We start from the raw sequence: 22,727 nt of genomic DNA, 5'->3' as shown, positions 1-22,727 counted from the left end.
AGGAGACACTATACCATTCGGGACACATGGATGTCCATGCTCTTCTTAAAAACCTCCAGTAATGGAGCTCCCCCAATATCTGGAGCCAACTCATTTCACTTATTAATTGTTCTCTCAGGAAATGTTTCCTTAATTCTAGGTTAAGTCTCTCCTTGGTCAGTTTCCATCCACTGTTCCTTGTCTGGCCTTTAGATGCTTTGGAATATAGGCTTACCAGTGGTGGGATTCAATGTTTTTTACTACCAGTTCTGTGGGTGTGGCTTGGTGGGCGTGGCATAGCTTGATGGGCATGGCGTGGCATGGCGAGCATGGTGTGGCTTGGTGGGTGTAGCTTGGAGGGTGTGGCAGGAGGATACTGCAAAATCCCAATTCCCTCCTGATCAGCTGGGACTCAAAAGGCAGAGAATAGATGGGGGCGGGGCCAGCCACAGGTGGTATTTACTGGTTCTCTGAACTACTCAAAATTTCCACTACCAGTTCTCCTGAACTGGTCAGAACTGGCTGAATACCACCTCTGAGGCTGACCCCATCTTCTTTGTGTCAGTCTCTCAAATATTGGAACACTGCTATCATGTCTCCCATGGTCCTTCTTCTCATTGGACTAGACTTTGTTAGAAGGCGCCCTCCTTTTTGTCCTGTGCACCAAATACTACAGAAAGACAAGGCAGGAATCTCCCTTCCCAATATTTTAAAATCCAAGATTGAATTCTATTTCTTCTGCCAGCCATTTTCTACATTTTCTAACACCAAGCTGGTACTAAACCTTCCTAAATCCAGATTGGGAGCTGACCCAGGACGAAGGGATGCTGGGACAAAACAAAAAGTCAGCAGGGCAACAGAAAGGGAATCAGGTGAGAAGTTGACCAACAGCCTGCCCCAATGCATCCTGCTCAGGAAACTAGCCCAGCAAAGCTTCCATGGGAAGAGGCAGTCTACCCCAAAGAGCTCTGTCTTCAAAGCAAGAAATGAGAAACAGGCAGCTTTGAGGGATCAATTTGGTACCTTCACCAATGCCTGGCATTGGTGAAGGTAGAAAAAGGGGGGGCAGGTGACCCCTGATAGGGGAATAAAGGGAGGGGGTCATCTCCTTGGGGATCCTGAGGACTTTGTGACTTCACACCTGCAGGCTAAACTGTCAGTTGCTGCCAGTTATCAGTTATCAGAGTGAAGATGCCTCCAAGGGGCAGGTTGTTCTTCAGAGAGGCTCCTGGTCTCCAGAGGGGAACCTTCCCTTTTTTTGGTAAGCAGCGATCAGTGGGGTAAGTGTGTGTGTGTGGGAGTTTGGGTTGGGATGAGGGTGAGGATCAGGATAAGAGGGAGAGTCAGAGAGGTGGAGAGAGAGGAAGAGGGGGGGGGGAAGAGAAGGGGAAAGGGAACGGGGAGGGAGAAAGGGAAGAAAAAGGGGAGTGAAAATTAGAGGAACCTTTAAGAACAGAAGGGGAGAAGAGGGGAGAGAAAGGAAAGGGGAAGGGAGAAAGAAGTGGGAAAGGGGGAGATGGGGATAGGAAGGGAAGGAGGGATAGATCATGAGAGGATTAGGGAGGGGAGGGGGAGGGAGGGAAAGCAAAGGGAGAGGGGAAGGGGAAGAGATCGGAGTTGAGGGAGAGAGAGCAACTGGAGGAGGGGGAGGGAAAGGAAGAAAGGGAGAGGGGAAGACGTAGATGGTGAGAGGGAAGTGTGTAGGGAGCCGGAAGGAGGAGGAGGAGTGGGGAGAGGAAACAGAGAGAAAGGGAGGGAGAGAGAGACAAGAAGGGAGAGGGGAGAGGAAGGGAGGGACAGAACAGGGGAAAGAGGGAGGAAGAGAGGGATAGGGAGACAGAGGGGTTAGGGATGGACCGGTGAGAGTGAAGGAGATAGGGAGGAGCAGTGGGACACGGATGGAAGGGGGAGAGTGAGGGAAGGGACATGGGATGGGTGAAAGGGGAAGTTTAGAGTGGATCTGGCCTTTTTAATCCAACCAATATCATTAACACATAGAAGAATCTTTCCGTTTTGGTAACCCTTCTCCTTTCCTTTCCTCTTGCCTTTTTCCAAAAGAATGGCTCCCTCCCTCCCTCTTCCTCCCCTCCCCTCCCTCTCTTTTGTTTTTTTTTTTGGCATGCAATATTTCCTTTTTGATTATGTGGAATGTGCAAAGAACCCAACCAGGAACCCATTCCTGTTTGCGAAATTGATTTGCAAAAGTGCAAATGAGATTGCTTTGTATGAAAGGACAATCTGGACAGCAAACACCTCCCCCCCCCACACCACATCCTTTCAAAAACTCTGGGGGTGCCTCCTTCCTCCCCCCGCTGGCTTATTTTTATTTTATCTTCCTTAACAGCCATTTTCATTAGGGGAAGGAAGGAGAAGAAGCAATCGACTGGTAGAAGGAAAATGAGATCTCCTGCTTTCTTTGGTTATCATTATCTTTGCTTGGGCAATCTTGGGCTTGGTCAGTGATGGGCATGAAGTCCCAGCACCTTCTCTGAGTTGGTGGGGCCAACATATAGAATAAACACAGAATAAGAGTGTTGGAAGGGACCTTGGAGGTCTTCTAGTCCAACCCCCTGCTCAAGCAAGAGACTCTAGTCTGTACCATTCAAGACGAATGGCTGTCCATTCCTTCTTTGAAAACCTCCAGTGATGGAGCATTCACAACTTCTGGAGGCAACTTCTGTTCCATTGATTCATTGTTCTCACTGTCAGGAAATTTCTCCTTAGTTGCTTCTCTCCTTGATTAGTTTCCACCCATTGCTTCTTGTCCTACCCTCAGGTGCTTTGGAGACGAGCTGGACTCTGTGGCAACCCCTCAAATATTGGAAGATTGCTCTCCTGTCCCCCCTGGTTCTTCTCTTCATTAGATTGAACATACCTAATTCTCTCAGATGTTCATCATACGGTTCAGCCTCCAGACTCCTAATCATCTTTGTTGCTCTTCTCTGCACTCTTTCTAGGGCTTGGGAATCTTTTTTGTATTGTGGTGATTGACTAAGCTCAAACCAGGGGTGAAATCCAGCAGGTTCTGGAGAATCACTAGCAGAACGTTTGAGTAGTCCCAAGAACCACTAGTGGAAATTTTGAGCAGTTCGGAGAACTGGTAGTGGAAATTTTGAGCTGGCAAATATCACCTCTGGCTGGCCCCGGCCCATCTATTCTCTGCCTCCCGAGTCACAGCTGATTGGGAGGAAATAGGGATTTTGCAATATCCTTCCCCTGCTATGCCCACCAAGCTACGCTCACTAAGCCACACCACGCCCACCAAACCATGCCCACATAACTGGTAGTAAAAAAATTTGAATTTCATCACTGGCTCAAACCCATTTGAGGCTAGTTCATCGCATTGTTCAACCCATCTACCCTCTCACAAAATGACTTATGCAAAATGAGTCTGCTTCCCAAGGCAAGGACCCATATGCCAGAGGTGGGTTTCACAGAATTTTACCACCAGTTCGCTGTGCACTGAAACTGTGAGTGCACCCCTTCTGTGCATGCACTTTGTTCTCATGTACAGCTTGCACACATGCGTGCGGCTTAGAAAATGTGGCTAAATAGGACAGCATAGTGCCAGGGTGGGTGGAGTGGCCCACTTGCAGCTTCCCAACCAGTTCGCCTGAACCATTCCGAACCGTCTGAATACCACCAGTGCCGTATGCCCAAGCTTTGATACTGCATTTTTTACACTGTATAAAAAAGTCCCTATCTGGGTTTTTTCCCCAGCCTCTTTGCACATGCCTGAGCTCAGCTGGCTGTATCACCAGAGCTGATGTGAGCATTTTAGATTCAAAGGTTGCAGCCAACTTTGATGATCAGTCAGAATAAGAAATGCATGAGAGTTCTTTTTTGTTACTGGAAAAGGAAAAATATCAATAAAAGTCATGGCCAGCCCTCTATGCAGCTACATCAGTCTCCCCCTTTGAAAATCGGTTAGACGTTTAACCGATCTTCCAGCTTAGGAAGTGTTGCCTTTTGGGCCCTTTGTCTAATGAATTGATTAAAATAAATTTGGCCCAATGATTTAAATGAGCACAACGATTTAGTGACACAGTTCCTGGCAGGTATTTTAACTCTTGTGCAGGAAAGAAGGAGCTGCATGTTAACCCTGCCTATCAATTCTAATAATCTGGTTGCCTTTACAATGGATCCATGTACCATGCTAACCTAGGTTTAACTTAGAAAACCATGGCTCACACATTTTGCAAACAATGGCAATGCCTGAATTTCTTTCTAGCAAGACATAAAAGATAGAATAAATAAAAAGATAGACATAAAGAAGTTGTGGGTGGGTGCTCCATCTTTTAAGGCTTTCAGATACAGATTAACAGAGTTGGAAGGGACCTTAGAGGTCTTCTAGTCCAACTCCCAGCTCAAGCAGGAGGCCCTATATTATTTTACATAAATGATTGTTCAGCCTCTTTTTGAAAGGACTGCATCCAGTTTTGGTCACTACACTATAAAAAAGATGTGGAGACTCTAGAAAGAGTGCAGAGAAGAGCAACCAGGATGATGAGGGGACTGGAGACTAAAACATACGAGGAATGGTTGCAGGAAGTGGGCATGGCTAGTCTAGGGAAGAGAAGGACCAGGGGAGACAGGATAGAAGTCTTCCAATATTTAAGGGGCTGCCACAGAGAGGAAGAGGCTCAAGCTATTTTCCAAAGCACCCAAAGACCAAACAAGGAATAATGGATGGAAACTGAACAAGGAGAGATTCAACCTGGAAATAAGGAGGAACTTTCTGACAATGAGAACAATCAACCCATGGAACAGAAGTTGCCTTCGGAAGTTGTGAGAACTTCATAACTGGAGCTTTCAATAAGAGACTGGACCGGGATCTGTCAGAAATGGTGTAGGGCGGTTCTCAACCTGTGGGTCGGGGCCCCTTTGGGGGTTGAACGACCCTTTCACAGGGGTCGCCTAAGACCATAGGAAAACACATATTTTCAAAAAAATACGGAAAACATAAAACAATTTTATGGTTGAGTGTCACCACAACATGAGGAACTGTATTAAAGGGTCACAGCATTAGGAAGGTTGAGAACCACTGGTGTAGGGTCTACTTGGGCAGGGGGTGGACTAGATGACTTACAAGGTCCCTTCCAACTCTGAGAATCTGAGATGGAGCACCCACAACTCCTGAAGGCAAGTTATTCTATTTACATTATCCCGTTTACATCTTGTCTAAAAGCTAAAGGGATCTTTTTCTTTTCTTTTTTGAATGGCCAGTCAAGCCATTGCAAGATATTAAGCAAGACTGTAGGTTCCCCAGAACATGTCATGTCCCGGCTAGTTCCTCTAGTGGTCCAAGTCCTACTTACTGGAAGCAGTCCTGTTCTCCAGCCACCGTCTTCAAGTACTGCTTCAGGGAGGCACAGAATTCTCCCAGGTGCTTCTGGGAAACAGTCATTTCGCTCCGTACCAAGAGGAGATACTGAAACATATAGAGATCACATCACAGAAACCAAGAGGAAAATCATTAAAATACCGTGAAAACCAACTGCACCATTGCTTAGACCTATGATGGCGAAGCTATGGCATGCATGCCACAGGTGGCCCACAGAGCCCTCTCTGTGGCCATGCCAGCCGTCACCCTAGCCCAGCTCCACCGTGCCCCATTTTGGCTTCCAGGTTGGTGCAGGAGGCCTTCCAGGCCCAAAATGTGGCATGAGATTGTGCGCAAGTGGGCGGAGCACAAGTGGGGGGGGGGTCGCGTATGTTGGAGGGAATAAAAGCAATCTGGTCAAGTCAAGGCATGTTACTTCATATTTTCACATTCACACTGTTGTGTTTTAATCATCAGCAACTACATTTGTTTAGAAAAGCAATTTCCCCACAGTTAACCTTGCTCATATCTCCAAGATGGCCACCAATAGAAATAAACAGTTTTAAAAATGCATCATTTATTCATGTATTCACAGGAACTATCAAATGACCATATGTGGAGAGTCACAACAGCTGTAAATGCAGAACCAGCTTCCCCAACTGCACCTTTTACCATTATTTTGCCAGAAACTAGCAGAAAAACATACACATTCATATAAACATTCATATAAACAAATGCATCACTTATTCACATATTTATGCAAACCATCAAATACCATAGAGAGAGTGAGAGACACAGAGAGGGGCCACTATAGTCATATTCTATATAATCAGAGTTAAGTTGGCATTTTTCAGATGCAGTGGACACCTACTCCCATACTCCCCAGCCAGTAGTGACTATCAAACCATCCCCAAACCATGTTGGAGAAAGGATGGAGCAGAGGAATAATCCAGAGAATTGAACGTTAAGGGATGGAGTGGTAAGAACTGCTTGAATCCCAACATCAAATGATGTTTCTTAGCACTTGCTTCAAAAACAAATAGGACATGCTAAACTCCACCACAACTATATCCCTACAATGCAGAAAGGTGCTTTGAGGAATGTCTATGGAGATTCTGAGTCAACCAGGCCATGGGTTTCCCAAAGGTGCTTTTTCAAGAGGCAACTGGACTTGCTGATTTTTCTTTGAAGACATTTCGCTTCTCACCCAAGAAGCTTCTTCAGCTCTGACAGGATGGTTGGGAATGGAAGGATTTATACTCCTTGCAGACAGCTGGTCATTTGCATCCTTTTAAGAGGGTCGTTGAGGCCACTTTGAGGTTTATCTGTGTCCTCAGGGTCATCTGAGTGGTGCAAATGGTCCCTGTAGTCTGCAATTTTCCCCCTCTTCAAATCCATTCCTACTCCCACCCCATTCCAAGGGTGTTCATCCCAAAATTGTATAGCTAAAAGTCTGTAGAGATTCTCAGCCATCCAGGTCACGGTTGTCCCAAGGATGCTTTTTCAGGAGGCAACTGGACTTCCTTGTTTTATTCCTTTGAAGACATTTCACTTCTCACCTAAGAAGCTTCTTCAGCTCTGACAGAATGGTGGGGAATGGAAGGATTTATATTTCTTGCAGACAGCTGGTCATTTGCATCCTTCTAGAGGGCCGTTGAGGCCACTTGGAGGTTTTTCTATGTCTTCAGGGTCACCCGAGTGGTGCAAATGGTTCTTGTAGTCTACAATTTTTCCTCTGGAAATCCGTTCCTACTCCCACACCATTCCAAGGGTCTTCATCCCAAATTCTATAGCTAAAAGTCTGGAGAGATTCTCAGCCATCCAGGTCATGGTTATCCCAAAGGGGCTTTTTTCAGGAGGCAACTGGACTTCTGTGTTTTTTCTTTGAAGATTTTTGCTTCTCATCCAAGAAGCTTCTTCAGCTCTGACTGGAGGGTCAGAGCAGCTGGTCATTTCCATCCTTTTAGTGAGGTTCGCCTGCTATCATCAGGGTCACCTGCATAGTCCCCATAGCCGTGGAGCCTTCTTGGAAGTGTGAAAGGACTGTGCTGCAGACTAGATCCTCCAAATCCTCCCCCTTCACATCTTCTCCCCTTGAGTTCATAGCAGACTGGCATTAAGCAAGGCGAAGGTGGCAGTTCCCATATGAAGTCCAGTTGCTTCTTGAAAAAGCATCTTTGGGACAACCATGACCTGGACGACTGACCAGGGGTGTCCAAACTTGGGAACTTTAAGACTTGTGGACTTCCCCGCTGGGGAATTTTGGGAGTTGAAGTCCACAAGTCTTAAAGTTTCCAAGTTTGGACATCCCTGTCATAGACATTCTGTGTTCTAAATTTGCCCTTGTCATCAACTAGGAGTTTCATTCTTTCTAGCATGTTCCAACACAAAGAGCCACCATCTATGTGATGAATATAGAGTACATGCGATGAGCTTGCTGATTGGACACCATCGGTAGGCTGATTGACACTGATTGGTTAGATCCTTGAATTCTCTCCTTTTGTTTTGTAGACCAGAATAGTTCCAGAATGAGGCCAACCTTTGGATAGCTGTAGGTTTTGCTCTAATTTGAGTGAAAATGGGAAACTGAGGGAAGGCAGAAACTCACTGGTTGGTTTTGGCTTTGAATAGCTCAGCCAGAATCTATTCCCAACTATTATTATCTTTCCGTCAATAAAGTTAATGGTGTATTGATTTCCAAGGAGGAAACTGGTTCTATGAGATACTTATGAGATTCCACTAACTACTTCATTTTCTTCCTCTGGGTGTGCAGAAATTATATTTACTACTCTAGTTATATTTTGCTAGGTGGAACATGAAATTAGCCCCAAAGGCCACATTGTTTTTATTTTTATCTGCTTCTATTATTCTCTGCCTGGTATTTTTTTTCTCTTTGGCAAAGTCCTCTTTTTTTAATTAAAGCTTTAGAGTTCTTGGCTTTTTAAAGTCCTCATTTTTTCCCCAATCCATTGATTTTTTTTTACTCTTCTCTTGGGATGACTCTCGGTACCATTCAGTTACACCAGCACTGAAAAAAGTGAATTATGATCGTTTTTCAAGCCTATTATCATTGTGGCATCCCTGTGTTCATGTTATTTACATTTGGATGCCTGACATATTTATTTCATTTAGTAGCTGGATACCTGTGCTTTGCGACAAAACTATGTGATCGGGCAATGCAGGAGAAATCTGGTTCACTCCGATTCAACTTTATTTAATTCCAAGATAATGCCCTACAATCACCAGACTTTAGATAGGCCTTCATTTAGCTTGTCAACACAGTTTTCTAGTTTACCTGTTCAATCATTAGTTGAGTTAGTAGTTGCAAGTTTTTTTTAATTAAAAAGAAATATTTATCAGAGATCAAAGATGCAGGCTCACACCTGCTTAAATTTATTTTTCTTTAAAAGAGGTTTTCTTATCCATTTCCTCGGAGAATTAACTGGAAGTTTTAATCTTCTCACATCATTCCTGATGAGTTGGTAGCAAACTCAAAGGTATTCTTTTCAAATTTAACTGATAACTGTCAGAAAGGATATAAGGTGGGGTGGGGAGAGCAGCTGTGGTTGAATATCGGCATTATTCATGCCTATTCAACATGCAATCAAGACTTAATCAAATGTGACATATATATCATATTCTGACACTGTAATGACTGCTTTATTCATGAAACCGAGAATACAAATTCTAACATGTGTTTTCCCTGACTCTTTTTTTGTTTAAGCTAGATCTTTAGGAAAATCAAGGTTTCTATTCTATTCAGGAGTACAACGTGTTCCTAACATGGGGCTGCCCTTGAAGAGCACCCGGAGGCTTCAACTGGTCCAGAATGCGGCTGCGCAGGTGATCATGGGGGTACCTAGGTGCTCCCATGTTACACCCATTTTAGGCAGCCTGCACTGGTTGCCGGTTGTGCGATTCAAGGTACTAATTATGACCTTTAAAGCACTCCATGGCTTAGGCCCAGGATATCTGTGAGACCACCTGTTGCCACCGGTAGCATCCCACCGTCCAGTGAGATCCCACAGAGTTGGCCTCCTCAGGGTGCCGTCGGCCAGACAGTGTCGGCTAGCGACCCCCACGGGGAGAGCCTTCTCTGTGGGAGCGCCTCCCTCTGAAATGAGCTGCCCTGGGAGCTTCGCATAATCCCCGACCTCCAGTCCTTCCGACGCGCCCTAAAAAGTTGGCTTTTCCAACAAGCTGGCCTGGCCTGAATAGAATAAAATATAGGATTAATTTGGTTGTTAATTTTGATTTAATTTTTAAATTTTTATTGTAAATATCAATTAGGGTTTTTTTTTTATACTTTATTGAATGTACCTTTTAATTTTTGTAATATGTGTTTTCTTTTATGTTGTACCCCACCCTGAGTCCTTGGGAGAAGGACAATATATAAATCCAATAAACCTAAACCTAAGTACTTCTATTATTAGTTTTACTTGTGAGTTCCTGCTAATGGAGAATGTTTAGATATGCAAGGAAACTCAATGCAGCAGAAATAATTTGAAAAAAGTATTAGGCTGTGAAGTTCAGGAGAGATAGAGCATTGACCTTGTCTTCAGGCAAAAAATAAAACATTACTCAAAAACTCTGGTGAGTTTTTTAAAAAAAAGCTAAAATGAAAAATATCAGCACCCAAAAGTATTTAATTGGCAATGTTTTAAGCATGGAAACCAGAGAGCAGTTGACTTTTAATCAAGTCATCAATATTTATTTGCTGCAGTGTTCTACCACCAACTCCAGGGGGATTCAACAGATTACAAAAACTGTACATTTCCATGAAAAAACGAACGAACAAACCCACTTCTGACCAGGCATTTGTAGTGGCAACACGGAGTAGTGTGGGGTGGCCTAGAGGGGGAGCTCTCACCTCAGAATCAGGAGTTCGATCCTAGGTAGAGGCAGATATTTCTCTTTCTGGGCACACACTGAGAATATATCAGATGAACAAAACTCCAGATTGGTGACAGGAAGGGCATCTGGCCATTAAAAAAAAATTAAGCCAGCTCCATTCACTTGTTCAGACTCCACAATAATCCACACGGGATTATTAAAAGGAGTTAAAATTTCTGCTACCGGTTCTCCGAACTACTCGAAATTTCCGCTACCGGTTCTCCGATCTACTCGAAATTTCCGCTACCGGTTCTCCAATCTACTCAAAATTTTTGCTACCGGTTCTCCAGAACCTGTCAGAACCTGCTGGATCACCACCCGAGTATGTCTTCATGACCAGATTCAAAAAATGTGTGTATTTTTTAGTCGGAACCCGATTTGGTCATGGTCAGAAGTGTTTGCGACCAGAGGTTCTACTGTAGTTAGCTTCCACCCATTGCTTGTTGTCCTGCCTTCTGGTCCTTTGGAAAATAAATTGACCCCCTCTTTTTTGTGGAAACCCCTCAGATACTGGAACACCACAATGATGTCACTCCCAGTTCTTCTTTTTAGTAGATTAGACAAGCACAATTCCTGCACCCGTTCTTCATATGCTTTAGCCTCCAGTCGCCTAATCATCTTCGCTGCTGCTCTTTGCACTCTTTCTAGAATCTCAACATCCTTTTTATACTGTGAAGACCAAAATTGGATGTAGTATTCTATGTCTGGCCTTACCAAACCCTTCTAAAGCAGTAGTAACACTTATTGTGACCTTGATTCTATATCTCTGTTAATGCAGTCTAGGATTGCATCGGCTTTTTTTGGCAGCTGGAGCAGAGTGCCACATGTCAAAGCTTAAATCCCTTTATTTACCAATGTGCTTATTGTCTCTGGATCTAAAGGAACCAATTGCCTGGGCTGATCGCTGCCCTGACACTTAGCACAAGAGTATTTAACCTAGGTGGCATTGATCTAGCAGTTGACTCTCACTTTGTTAAGGTGTACTTATCTCTGACGATTTATGCTCCAAAACTCACTGTAACACAGTTGCTGAAAAAGCATTAAGAGTTGTAAACTTAATTTTGTGAAGCTTTTTTTCCCCTGGAAATATTGTATTGCTAATTAGAGCTTATAAAACTTAGACTAGACCAAATTGAGAGTATTGTTTGGAATTCCTACCCTATATCTGACATGAGTGCAATTGAACGGGTTCAGAAGTACTTCATGAGAAAAGTCTTGCACTCTGCTGTACACAGTAGAATTCCTTATGCTCCTAAGCTCAACATCCTCGGTTTGGATAACTTAGAACTGTGTCGTTTGCCGTCAGACTTATGTACTGCATACAAAATTGTATGCAGTAATGTTTTACCTGCAAATGACTTTTTCTGTTTTAATCGCAATAATATGCCTGCGAACAACCCCTTTAAGCTCAGTGTAAATCGTTCTAAACTTGACTGTAAAAAATATGATTTCGGGAACAAAGTTGTCAGAGTCTGGAATGCCCTACCTCCGTGATGGACAGGTGGCACGCGGAGCCATTTGTCCGGGAACACGAGGCATTGCCCTATCAGCTGGCCCACCTGACTTCGGCCTTCTTTTGAGGCCATTTTTTGCCCACCGGAGGCTTCAGGAACTTCCCTGAAGCCTCTGGAGCATGAAAAACCAGCCCTACGAGCAAACTGGAAGTTTGGGAATGTAATTCCAGTTTGCTTGTAGGGCTGGTTTTAGGCTCTGGAGGGTTAAAACTGGCCCTAAGAACAAACCAGAAGTCCGTTCCTGAACTTCCGGTTTGCCCATAGGGTCGGTTTTTCGCGCTCCAGAGGCTTCACGGAAGCTCCTGAAACCTCTGGAGGGCCTCCAAAAGGGAGGGGGAGGCTGTTTTCGTCCATACCAGACTCCTATAAAGCCTCTGGAGCCTGGGGAGGGCAAAAAAAGCACACCAAAAATGGGGGGGAGCGCTGGTCATGTGCACATGCATGCTGGGGTCGTGCGCATAGCAGCATGGGCGTGGTATACCTGCGCACGACCCTCCTGCGCTCCCCCAGCTTTTGGCACGTGAGCTACAAAAGGTTCGCCATCACTCCCCTACCTGCTTCAGTTGTCTCAGCTACAAATTTTCAGTTTCAGTCGTAAATTGACTTCCGTGGACCTTACTGCATACTTAAGTGGTCAGTTTTCATGCATGAAAAGCTCAGTGCTAGTTGTCCTTTGAAAGGGAAGGGGCACCCACAGAAAAGGGCACCCCGGAATCGCATCATACTGTTTCTCAGTCCCCAAATCCCCACTTGAGATTGTGGGGGGGAGAACAACACTCACCGCACATGCTGTGTTCTCACTGTCTGACAGCCGTTGATGCAAGTCAAACCAAAGAGTCTGTTGAGGGAAAAAAGGGAAATATTAGTAATATTTTCATGGAAATCAAACCTGTCAGGAGAAGGAAGAAAGGAAGAAAGAAAGCAGCTGGCTAGTAACTTCTGCCATGGAAACCTGAGATGCAAATTGGGGATGAAGGGCTTTGGATCTCATCTATGTGATTGGCAGTAGACCAGAAAAGAATTTCTCTCTAATCTCCCAATTACTAAAACAGAGCAGTCCCCTTGGCTGAACCTCTGGTGGAGAAAAAGGCTTTGGAGAGATCCTTTTCCCTTGGGAAAATGCATCCATCTGCAACAAGGAGCTGTGCACTTACGGAGGTCTGGTAATTTGTACAATTTTAAGTGGAGATATTCACCTGCAAAAAAAAAATCTGGGCATATAGACCTGCTGTGTAGGAAATCAGGAGGGAAAAAGTATCAGATTTGTATGGAAGCTCATAGCCCTAATGCACATCTAGAAAGAGGGAACAATGGAGATAATACACCTCTGCCTTAATAGAAGAGAGTATTTGTAGCTCTGGACCATAAGGAAGGCTGAGCTCCAAAGAATGGAGGCCTTTGACTTCTGGTGCTGGAGAAGACTCTCGTGAGTCCTTTTCTATCTATCTTTCTATTCTAAAATAGACTTATATACCACTTCATAGGGCTTTCAGCCCTCTCTAAGCGGGTTATAGAGTCAGCATATTGCCCCCAACAACAATCCGGGTCCTCATTTTACCCACCTCGGAAGGATGGAAGGCTGAGTCAACCCTGAGCCGGTGAGATTTGAACAGCCGAACTGCAGAACTGCAGTCAGCTGAAGTAGCCTGCAGTGCTGCATTTAACCACTGCGCCACCTCGGCTCTTTTAAGGCTAATCAAAACCAACCGGACAGTCCTAGAAGAGATCAGCCCTGATTGCTCTTTAGAAGGCCAGATCCTGAAGAGGAAACTCAAAGACTTTGGCACCCTAATGAGAAGGAAGAAGGACTCCTTGGAGAAGAGCCTCATGCTGGGAACGATGGAGGGCAAAAGAAGAAAGGGACGACAGAGAAGGAGGTGGCTGGATGGAGTCACCAAAGCAGCCAATGTGAGCTTAAATAAACTCCAGAGGATAGTAGAGGTCAGGAAGGCCTGGAGGAATGTTGTCCATGGGGTTGCGGTGTGTCGGACACAACTTCGCAACTAACAGCAACAATTTGTAGCTCAGAGTTGAAATGAAGAGTCCTTGGTGCACTCTGAGCTTGGTGGTTTTCACACAGACATTTCGTTACCAAACTAAGTAACATCATCAGTGCTGATATTATTGCAGTGGTGATGAAATGTCTGCAAGAAAACAACCAAGCTCAGAGAACACCAAGGACTCCACAAAAGTCTGTCTTCAGGCAAGTAGCCTTGGATCGTGGAAGGGTAGTTGTAGATTTATTTGATTCCAAACAGCTGTGAAAAAGTCAGCGCTGCCTGTAACTCTTTAAAGTAGCCGTGTCTTTTCCAGGATAATGCGGTTGCCTTGGCACACTTTGAAGCACCTTTTTAGAATCAAATCTGACACTCTACATTCCATAATATTTAATAAAACAATTAACAAAACAAAATATGTTGCAGTTTCTGCTTGTGGTGTGTTTGGTGCTCTCTGAGCTCGGGTGTTTTCACACAGTCATTTCATCACCCAACTAGGTAACATCATCAGTATTAGAAGGGAGAGGGGGGTTGGTCTCTGTTCATATAAAAGAAATCAAGGAACCACTAAGAACACTCCCCCATCAACACTGATAGTGTCAGCCTCTGCTTTGCTGCTGCTTTGGCTGCCATTGAAACGGGGGGGGGGGCATGGTATTTGGGAGGGGATTACTAATTGTGCTGGAGGAAGATTCTGGAGTTTCTGCTGCCTGTCTTACTGCGCATGCGGAGGAGGTTTCCCGCCAAGGCCAACGGCACCGACTTTCCATCTTGGTGATGCCTTTCGAAGTTATCTCACACCTGACACTTGGGAGAATTATGATTGGACTGTAACTGGGATGCCAAGGGGTGGGGAATGGGTTATTCTATATATCATTTGCTTTCGCGCCTAAATAATCAGTCTTCGCTTTGCTACGCTTCTGATCATTTATAATTAGTAAAAGTACACTTGATTTCTATCAATGGAGTCTCGTGGTCTTCCTTTCCTAATTATCTAATGGAAGAGTGCTGACAGATAGGGCAAGTGGTTGTACATAAACAGATAGCAAACCCTACTCCCTTCTAGCACTGATGATGTTCCCTAGCTGGGTAATGAGATGTCTGTGTGAAAACAACCAAGCTCAGAGTGCACCAAGGAGCACGTTCAATCCTGAGTTACAAATACAGTATTCTCTTCTAGTCTCTGCTTGGTGAGTCTCTCTAATATGTATGTAAAAACACAAAGCCATGCCTACAGTTCATGTGAGATTTTGGGCTACCATGCCTCAAATGACCTCTTCCCCTCCTGACAGGAAACCCAGAAAGGCGACTTTGTGAATGGACCGTTAATTAGAAAATCCTAAATAGGTTCTTTTTTTCTTTTCAAGATTTTAAAGACGCATATGTGTCTTATCGTAGGAAGCTTTTGATCCTTTAGGGAAAGTGTTAGGTAAGCTCCCCATTGGGAGAGCGAGTACATTCAGAGAAGCGTTGTGAGAGAAACCAGCATACAGAGACACTGCAGTTTAAATAGGCTTTTACTTTTGTGGAAGTAGAGGTATCAGAGTCCATCAAACAGTCCAAGTCATACACGGATAAGACAGTCAGTCATCAATGTCTTTCAGTTAAGGGATAATCCAAATAACATAGTCCAGTAACATATAATCAGTCCGGTACACAAAGTTTGCTAGCAGTTGCAAAACTTACAATAGCTCAGATCAGATCAGCCCAGCATCTAACAAATAGAGAGCTAACAGTCATTCTGGCTCCCTCTTATGGCCGATTGAGGAAAACAGCAACCAATCACATTTTACAGCATGATTTAAAGAAACAGGTATAACATTGCTATATGATTTATATATTACCAACCCAACCGTTAGATTATATTCCTAACAGAAAGCTTAGCGCCAACTGTGGATCGTTGAAAGATGATGCCTCATGGGCAGAGAGGTTGCACTAGAAGACATCTAAGGTCCCTTCCAACCCTACTATTCTATGTTTCAAATCAGGAGTGTCAAACTCGAGGCCTGTAGGCTGGAACCAGCCTGCTGGGTGCTTAAATCTGGCCAGTGGGGCCACCCTGGAGACCGTCCATGGTGCATCTCCCAGCGTTATTTCCATCCGTTATCTCTCGCTCTGCCCTCAGCTGCTTTGAAGAATAGGTTCCTTTGGGTCTTCTAATGGTGCACCCATCACTGCTACAACTGAGACCATCAACCTTGCCAATATTGTGTTCTTTTTGTCTACATCACTTGTCACAAATGGGGACGGGCCACTCCCTTGAATTTTTTTGACCCTTCCCACAGATACTCTTCGTTATCAAAATATTTCAAGTGGTCACATTTTATGGTTGCTCAGACTATAAAGTTCCCTTCTAATCATCTAATTCTAGGTTTGATGGCCTAGAGGTGGAGTTCTTGCCTCACAATCAGGAAGCTGTGAGTTTGATGCTAGGTAGAGGGAGATATTTCTCTCTCTGAGAGAAATATATCTGCTGAACAAAACTCCACACTGGCGACAGGGAAGGGCATCCGGCCATTAAAACACTTTGCTAGCTCCATTCAGTTGCCCAGACGCAAGGGATTATGGGGTCGTTAAATGAAGATAATCTAATCTCACTCTTTGACTTCTGCCAGGAATGGCTATTTTCCTCCAACAGGGGGCAAAACTTTGCAGAAACAGGATTCACAGTTCTTTCAAAAACAATTCTTTGCAGTGTAAAGTCGAAAGCCCACAAATATTAACTGATTTTTGTACTTTAAAAAAAATAACACTTCGTCCTCTGTTACCTTGACAACTACTTTCCCAAAATAAAATAAGGATAATCATTGTTTTATGGTGGTTATCCTCTCCCTCGAGTTGTTATGACAACCTAAAAGGAAGAAATGTAAGATTTCAGCAAATGACTTTTCCTAAAGAGGCTATCCAGATTTAAAAGGGTCTCGATGTGCACACACTCAACCCACGAAGAGGGAGAAGATAAAAAATGTAGGACCAATCGATCAGGCTGAGCCTGAGGAGGGGAGGGGGGGGGTCAAATGTATCATCAGCCTCAAGTTCTTTCACGCCCAAAGAGATCTAAGACCAGCCCTCCTTGAATTCCTCAGACTCTTATCTCGGGCCAATTTGCTTCTACCGTTAGTAGTGTAGATTCTTGTAGAGAGCTTAATCTTGCAACAAACCTTTATATCCATTTTAAACTGCCTGGACTTCCTGATTTTCCTGCGCTCGACAGAAAATGATTCTCCGCTCTATCTTTTATTCCCTCTTAAGACAACTCAAGTGGCTGCAATTCCAAACTTACGAACATAGAATAATAGGGTTGCAAGGGATCTTGGAGGTCTTCTAGTCTAGTCCAAAAGCAGAGGGGATTTACAAAGTGCTTCTTTTCAATAACTCTCGAAATGAGCCCCTAGCCATGAAAATTCTCATTATAATTACATCTGCAAAACCTCCATGGGGTGAAGCGAAGACATCTTCTTTGCACATGTAATGGATCAGAATATAATAAAACCCCTTTGGCAACGTTTAAATGCAAAAGATTCCCTTCCTGGGGAGAAAGACCCTTACGGTGGAAATAGCTGGTTAAAGGGACTCTTGGCAACACAATAACAGAGTTGGAAGGGACCTTGGAGGTCTTCTAGTCCAACCCCCAGCTCAAGCAGAAGACCTTATCCCATTCTGGACAAATGGCTGTCCAGTCTCTTCTTTGGAAACCTCCAATGATGGAGCACCTAGAACCTCTGGTGGCCAGTAGTTCTCACTGTCAGTAAATTCCTCCTCTGTTCTAGGTTGGTTCTCTCTTTGCTGATCTTCCACCTGTTATTTCATATCCTGCTCTCAGGTGCTTTGGAGAATAGATTGGCCTCCCTCACCTCTTCGTGGTAGCCCCTCTAATATTGGAAGAGCGCTAATTTATAACTTTAGAATTATGAGTTGGGAGAAGTCCTGTAATGGACAGAAGGAATGTTCCCGAGCGAAAAGAAGGAAGGCCTCAAGCAAGGCAACAGTCAGAGAAAAGAAATCTGAAAGAGGGGCCAACATTTAAATATGTCAGGCAAGACCCTCCCCAGTTCCCCCAAAGAGAAGAGGATATTTAGACTTGCAAAATTCTGTTTCTGCAATCTAAAAGTAGCCAATGAAGAATATTTGTAGCTCAGGGTTGAAAGGAGGGGTCCTTGGTGCTCTCTGGGCTTGGTTGTTCTCTTGCAGATATATCATGACCCAACTAGGTAACAGAATCCGTGCTAGAAGGGAACGGGGGTTAAAAAGGGGAGGAGGAGGAGGAAGAGGAAGAGGAAGAGGAGGAGGAGGAGGAGGAGGAGGAGGAGGAGGAGGAGGAGGAGGAGGAGGAGACCTGTGGGGTCCTTGGTGCTCTCTGAGCTTGGTTGTTTTTTTGCTGACATTTCATTGCTAAACTAGGTAACAGAATCAGTGCTAGTAAGGAATGGGGCTTAAAAAGAGGAGGAGGAGGAGGAAGAGGAAGAGGAGGAGGAGGAGGAGGAGGAGACCTGTGGGGTCCTTGGTGCTCTCTGAGCTTGGTTGTTTTCTTGCAGACATTTCATGACCCAACTAGGTAACCTCATCAGTGCTAGAAGGGAGAGGGGGTTTGCTGTCAGTTTAAAGAGCAAACAGGACTCCTTACTAGCACTGATGAGGTTACCTAGTTGGGTCATGAAACGTCTGCAAGAAAACAACATCAAGGTCAGAGAGCACCAAGGACCCAAAAGTACTATTGATGGGCTGACAAGTTCTCACCTCCTTGAGATTCCTACACGTAGTCCTTGAGTTATGGCCTTGAGCTACGAGCCTGTTCATTCAGGTCATGTTGTAATGTTTGTAAAAGGGGCAGTGACATGATCAACCTGATTTTACAACTCATGAGAGAGAGGGAGAGAGGGAGGGAGGGAGGGAGAGAGAGATAGAGATAGAGAGAGAGAAACAGAGAGACAGACAGACTGGTAGAGAGAGATGCAGAGACAGAGAGACAGTCAGACAGACAAACAGGGAGAGAGACAGATAGACAGAGAGAGAAACAGAGAGACAGACACAGAGAGACAGTGTGTGTGTGTGTGTGTGTGAGAGAGAGAGAGAGAGAGAAAGACAGACATAGACACAGAGAGCAAGACAGAGAAAGAGAGAGAGACAGAGACAGACAGACAGGGAGAGAGAGAGAGAAACAGAGAGACAGAAACAGAGATAGAGATAGAGATAGATAGATAGATAGATAGAAAGAAAGAAAGAAAGAAAGAAAGAAAGAAAGAAAGAAAGAAAGAAAGAAAGAATAACTCAAGGTAGCAAACACATCCAATATCTCCTACTTTTCCCAAAACTACAGCCTTGTGAGGTTGGTTGGGCTGAGAGAGAATGACTGGCCTAGGTCACTCAGCTGCCTTTTGTGGCTGAAGTGGGACTTGAGTGGGTCTCTTCCTTTCTAGCCAGGGAGGGAAATAATTTCCCATTATTTGGGGAATAATGAAAAAGCCGCATCCGACGCCTTTCGTGCCTTCATTGTGAAAGTTAAGAACAGGTAACAAAAGGGTCAGAGTTTGTGTCATAACATTGCTTATGCCGTTTTGATGAATTCTGTGACTTCCGCCGCCTGTGGATTTAAAGCAGCATTAAAACCTCAGCCTTGGAACCCGTCAGAATCCCTCTGGAGCTGTTTTTCAACCTTGGCAACTTTTAAGATGTGTGATGTCAACTCCCAGAATTCCCCAGCCGGCAGAACTCTGCTTCTTTTCTACATTAGCACAACAAAGGCACACAATGCCGGTGTGTTTCTCCGCACAGTGCTAAAAGCAGAGGGGATTTACAAAGTGGTTCTTTTCAATAACTCTCGAAATGAGCCCTGAGCCATGAAAATTCTCATTATAATTACAGCTGCAAAACCTCCATGGGGTGAAGGGAAGACATCTTCTTTGCACACGTAATGGATTAATAAAATCCCTTTGGCAATGTTTAAAGGCAAAAGATTCCCTTACTGGGCAGAAAGACCCTTACAGTGGAAATAGCAGGGTAAAGGGACTCTTGGCAAGATGCTCCCAGGACACAGAACAACACAATAACAGAGTTGGAAGGGGACCTTGGAGGTCTTCTAGTCCAACCCCTGGCTCAAGCAGAAGGCCTTACCTCATTCTGGACAAATGGCTGTCTAATGTCTTCTTAAAAACCTCCAGCATTGGAGCACCTACAACTTCTGGAGGCGAGCTGTTCCACTGATTAATTCTTCCCACTGCCAGGAAATTTCTCCTTAGCTCTAGGTTGCTTCTCTCCTTGATTAGTTTCCCTCCATTGTTTCTTGTCCTGCCTTCAGCTGCTTTGGAAAATAGGGTTGATGTCTTCTTCTTTGGGGGTTCCAAGCCCTGAGCGATTGGAACACTCTAGCTACAGCAGGGATGTCCAACCTTAGCTTCTGTAAGACTTGTGGACTTCAACTCCCAGAATCCCTTAGCCATTCTAAATATATGCCAGGTGCCAAGTGCCCCAATTTAGATCACGTTACCATGGGAATACTCTAATGGTTGTAAGAGTGACAACTGGCCATAAGTCACTTTTTCCAGTGCCATTGTAACTTCAAATGAATACTTGTAAATCAAGAAGTTCCGATACATGTGGAGAGAAGGCGGGGCTTAGCAGTGAGAAGACGGAGTTTCAGGCTATTCCTGAAATTCCTCTATTCCGAAGGATTTTTGGACGGGTTCTTTGGACCCTAGCTGTCCCGGAGACGACAATGAAGGTGAGGAGAGACCCAGGACCTCAGAGACATTTGCAAAGTCTCTGGGGGGGGGGGTATTAACTCCTCGTGCCAATTCCTTTCTGGATTAGCTGCGTGCTAACTGAAACTGCAGGTTGCCCCTAAGAATGGCAGAAGTGATGTCATCTGATAAGCTGATTTTATTATTCAAGAGAGACTGTCCGCACTAAAAGCTTAAGCTAATTGAAACCAAAAAATAGAAGAATCTAGCGGCGAATTGGTCTTTTTTTTAATGGATTTATGGCTGGTGGCTACTTTATTTCTTAAACGCTTCAAGGAACGCTTCGGCAGCCCTCCTCACTGACTCTTTTTAAGTGGATCGTAAAGTCAACTTTCTACTAATTAGCCCTTCACGATCTGACATTTTTATTACCTGGCTGTGTTTACGATCAGATAAGATTGCACAGTTTCCAGCGTGTCTTTACTTGCAATTTTTAACTGCGACACATCATGGCGTCTGAAAATACTTCTAAGATTCTTCATTCAAGATTCTTTTTTCCGCATGTCGAGAGCTTTTTGACTCTTTTCAGAGATTGGAAAGAAAATTGGATCATCTGATTTTAAAATATGAAGGAAAAACTGAGATCGCTGAATGTTTGAATGTTCCTGAAATACAAATGGAAAATGTGAAAAATGGCGTCTGGTCTATCTCAGAGGAAGAAAGGAGGGGGGGAGCTATAAAGAAGATTCATTTAAAGAGACAGAGTGTAGGAGAAATGGAAACTCCACCCTGGAGAATTAAAGTCAATTTGAAAAGTTTTACAAGCCCGGGACAACATTATTATTTCATCACTGACATTCAGAGCCAAAAGGTGCGAAGATATTTTCGTCTGGACTTGCTTATAAAAACATTTGGTAAACTTATTCAACGAATGGCAATTGGATTGAGAAAATTTTGCTGTTGGAGAGACACAGGCTGACAGATGGAAGAATATAACTTAAAATTAGCTAAATCTGATTACTTTAATTTGTAATAGATATAGCTGAATAAAAATTGATATTGATGGTAATGTATATAATGTGGAATTGGCTGATAGATTGAAGAATACAATTGAAATCTAGCTAACCTAATTGCTCGCTTTGTAACCGATATAGCTGAATAATAATTGATATTGATAGTAATGTATATAATGTGGAGTCGACATGATAAATAACAATTGGATATGAGAAAACACTTTTGGATTATACATAAAGAGTATTAATTATAATAATTATCACTATTATAAAAACTAAATAAAATACATACAATCAAATGTTAATCAATACTGGGAAAATGTTATGATATATGATATAACTAAATATTATGGATGGTCAGCTAAAATAGGATATGAGGATTTGATGTAAATAGAGGACTTTATAAGTAAGTAAATGAAATGTCAGCATGTGTTATGGATTAATTCTTTGGCATAGCTAAGGATGAAGGATGTTTAAATAACTATAGGTAATTAAAACTGGAGGTATAATGATGCTAATATGGTAAACATTTGAGTTAAGATATTTGAATTAATATGAGTTAATGGAAGAGAAGCACCAAAGCATGTTGTAACCAGTTGATATACTTCTTCTTTTTTATAATAGATACCTGTGTTTTGTTCTTTTTTCCTGCCTTGTCCTTTGTCGTTTTGTCTTTTTTTTTTGTTCTATTTTTTTTTTTTGCCTTTTCTTTTTGATTTTTTCTTTTCCCACTGGTGTGGGCAGGTATTGTTCAAGATTATTACTTGTATTAATATTTTTAAATAATAATTACAGTCAAATGAAAATGGATATATAATAATGCTTAAGTTAATATGAGTTATGTTTGTTGACCGTGGAGGATCTGTAATCGATTGATACATTTTCTACAGATGTAAAGAAAGATGCTGTACTTGTTTCAATTAAAATTAAAAAACATTTATTATTTAAAAAAAAAAAAGAAGTTCCGATACATGTGAATACTTCTCTTCTTGTTGTTGTTAATTGTGAAGTCGTGTCCGACCCATCGCGACCCCATGGACAACATTCCTCCAGGCCTTCCTGTCCTCTACCATCCTCTGGAGTCCATTTAAGCTCATGCCTGCTGCTTTGGTGACTCCATCCAGCCACCTCATTCTCTGTCATCCCCTTCTTCTTCTTTTGCCCTCCATCGTTCCTGGCATGAGACTCTTCTCCAGGGAGTCCTTCTTCCTTCTTATTAGGTGGCCAAAGTCTTTTGAGTTTCCTCTTCAGGATCTGGCCTTCTAAAGAGCAGTCAGGGTTGATCTCCTCTAGGACTGACCGGTTGGATGGCCTTGCAGTCCAAGGGACTC

General features: G+C 43.6%; 1 protein-coding gene across 1 annotated transcript in view; it reads right to left on the bottom strand.

Moving 5' to 3' along the window:
- Positions 1–22,727, bottom strand: part of NECAB2 (N-terminal EF-hand calcium binding protein 2) — a 190,538-nt gene that overhangs the window by 8,789 nt on the left and 159,022 nt on the right. Inside the window, exons 10-11 of the mRNA XM_032231091.1 lie at positions 12,494–12,547; positions 5,298–5,410 (exon numbers count right to left, since the gene is read on the bottom strand). Coding sequence (XP_032086982.1) covers positions 5,298–5,410; positions 12,494–12,547 — 167 coding nt within the window. The remainder of the gene's footprint in view (positions 1–5,297; positions 5,411–12,493; positions 12,548–22,727) is intronic.

This window comes from Thamnophis elegans, chromosome 14 (assembly GCF_009769535.1).
Source record: "Thamnophis elegans isolate rThaEle1 chromosome 14, rThaEle1.pri, whole genome shotgun sequence".
In the NCBI taxonomy this organism is placed as follows: domain Eukaryota; kingdom Metazoa; phylum Chordata; class Lepidosauria; order Squamata; family Colubridae; genus Thamnophis; species Thamnophis elegans.
Note: the sequence above shows the minus strand (reverse complement) of the source record. Positions and strands in the feature narration are given on the sequence as shown.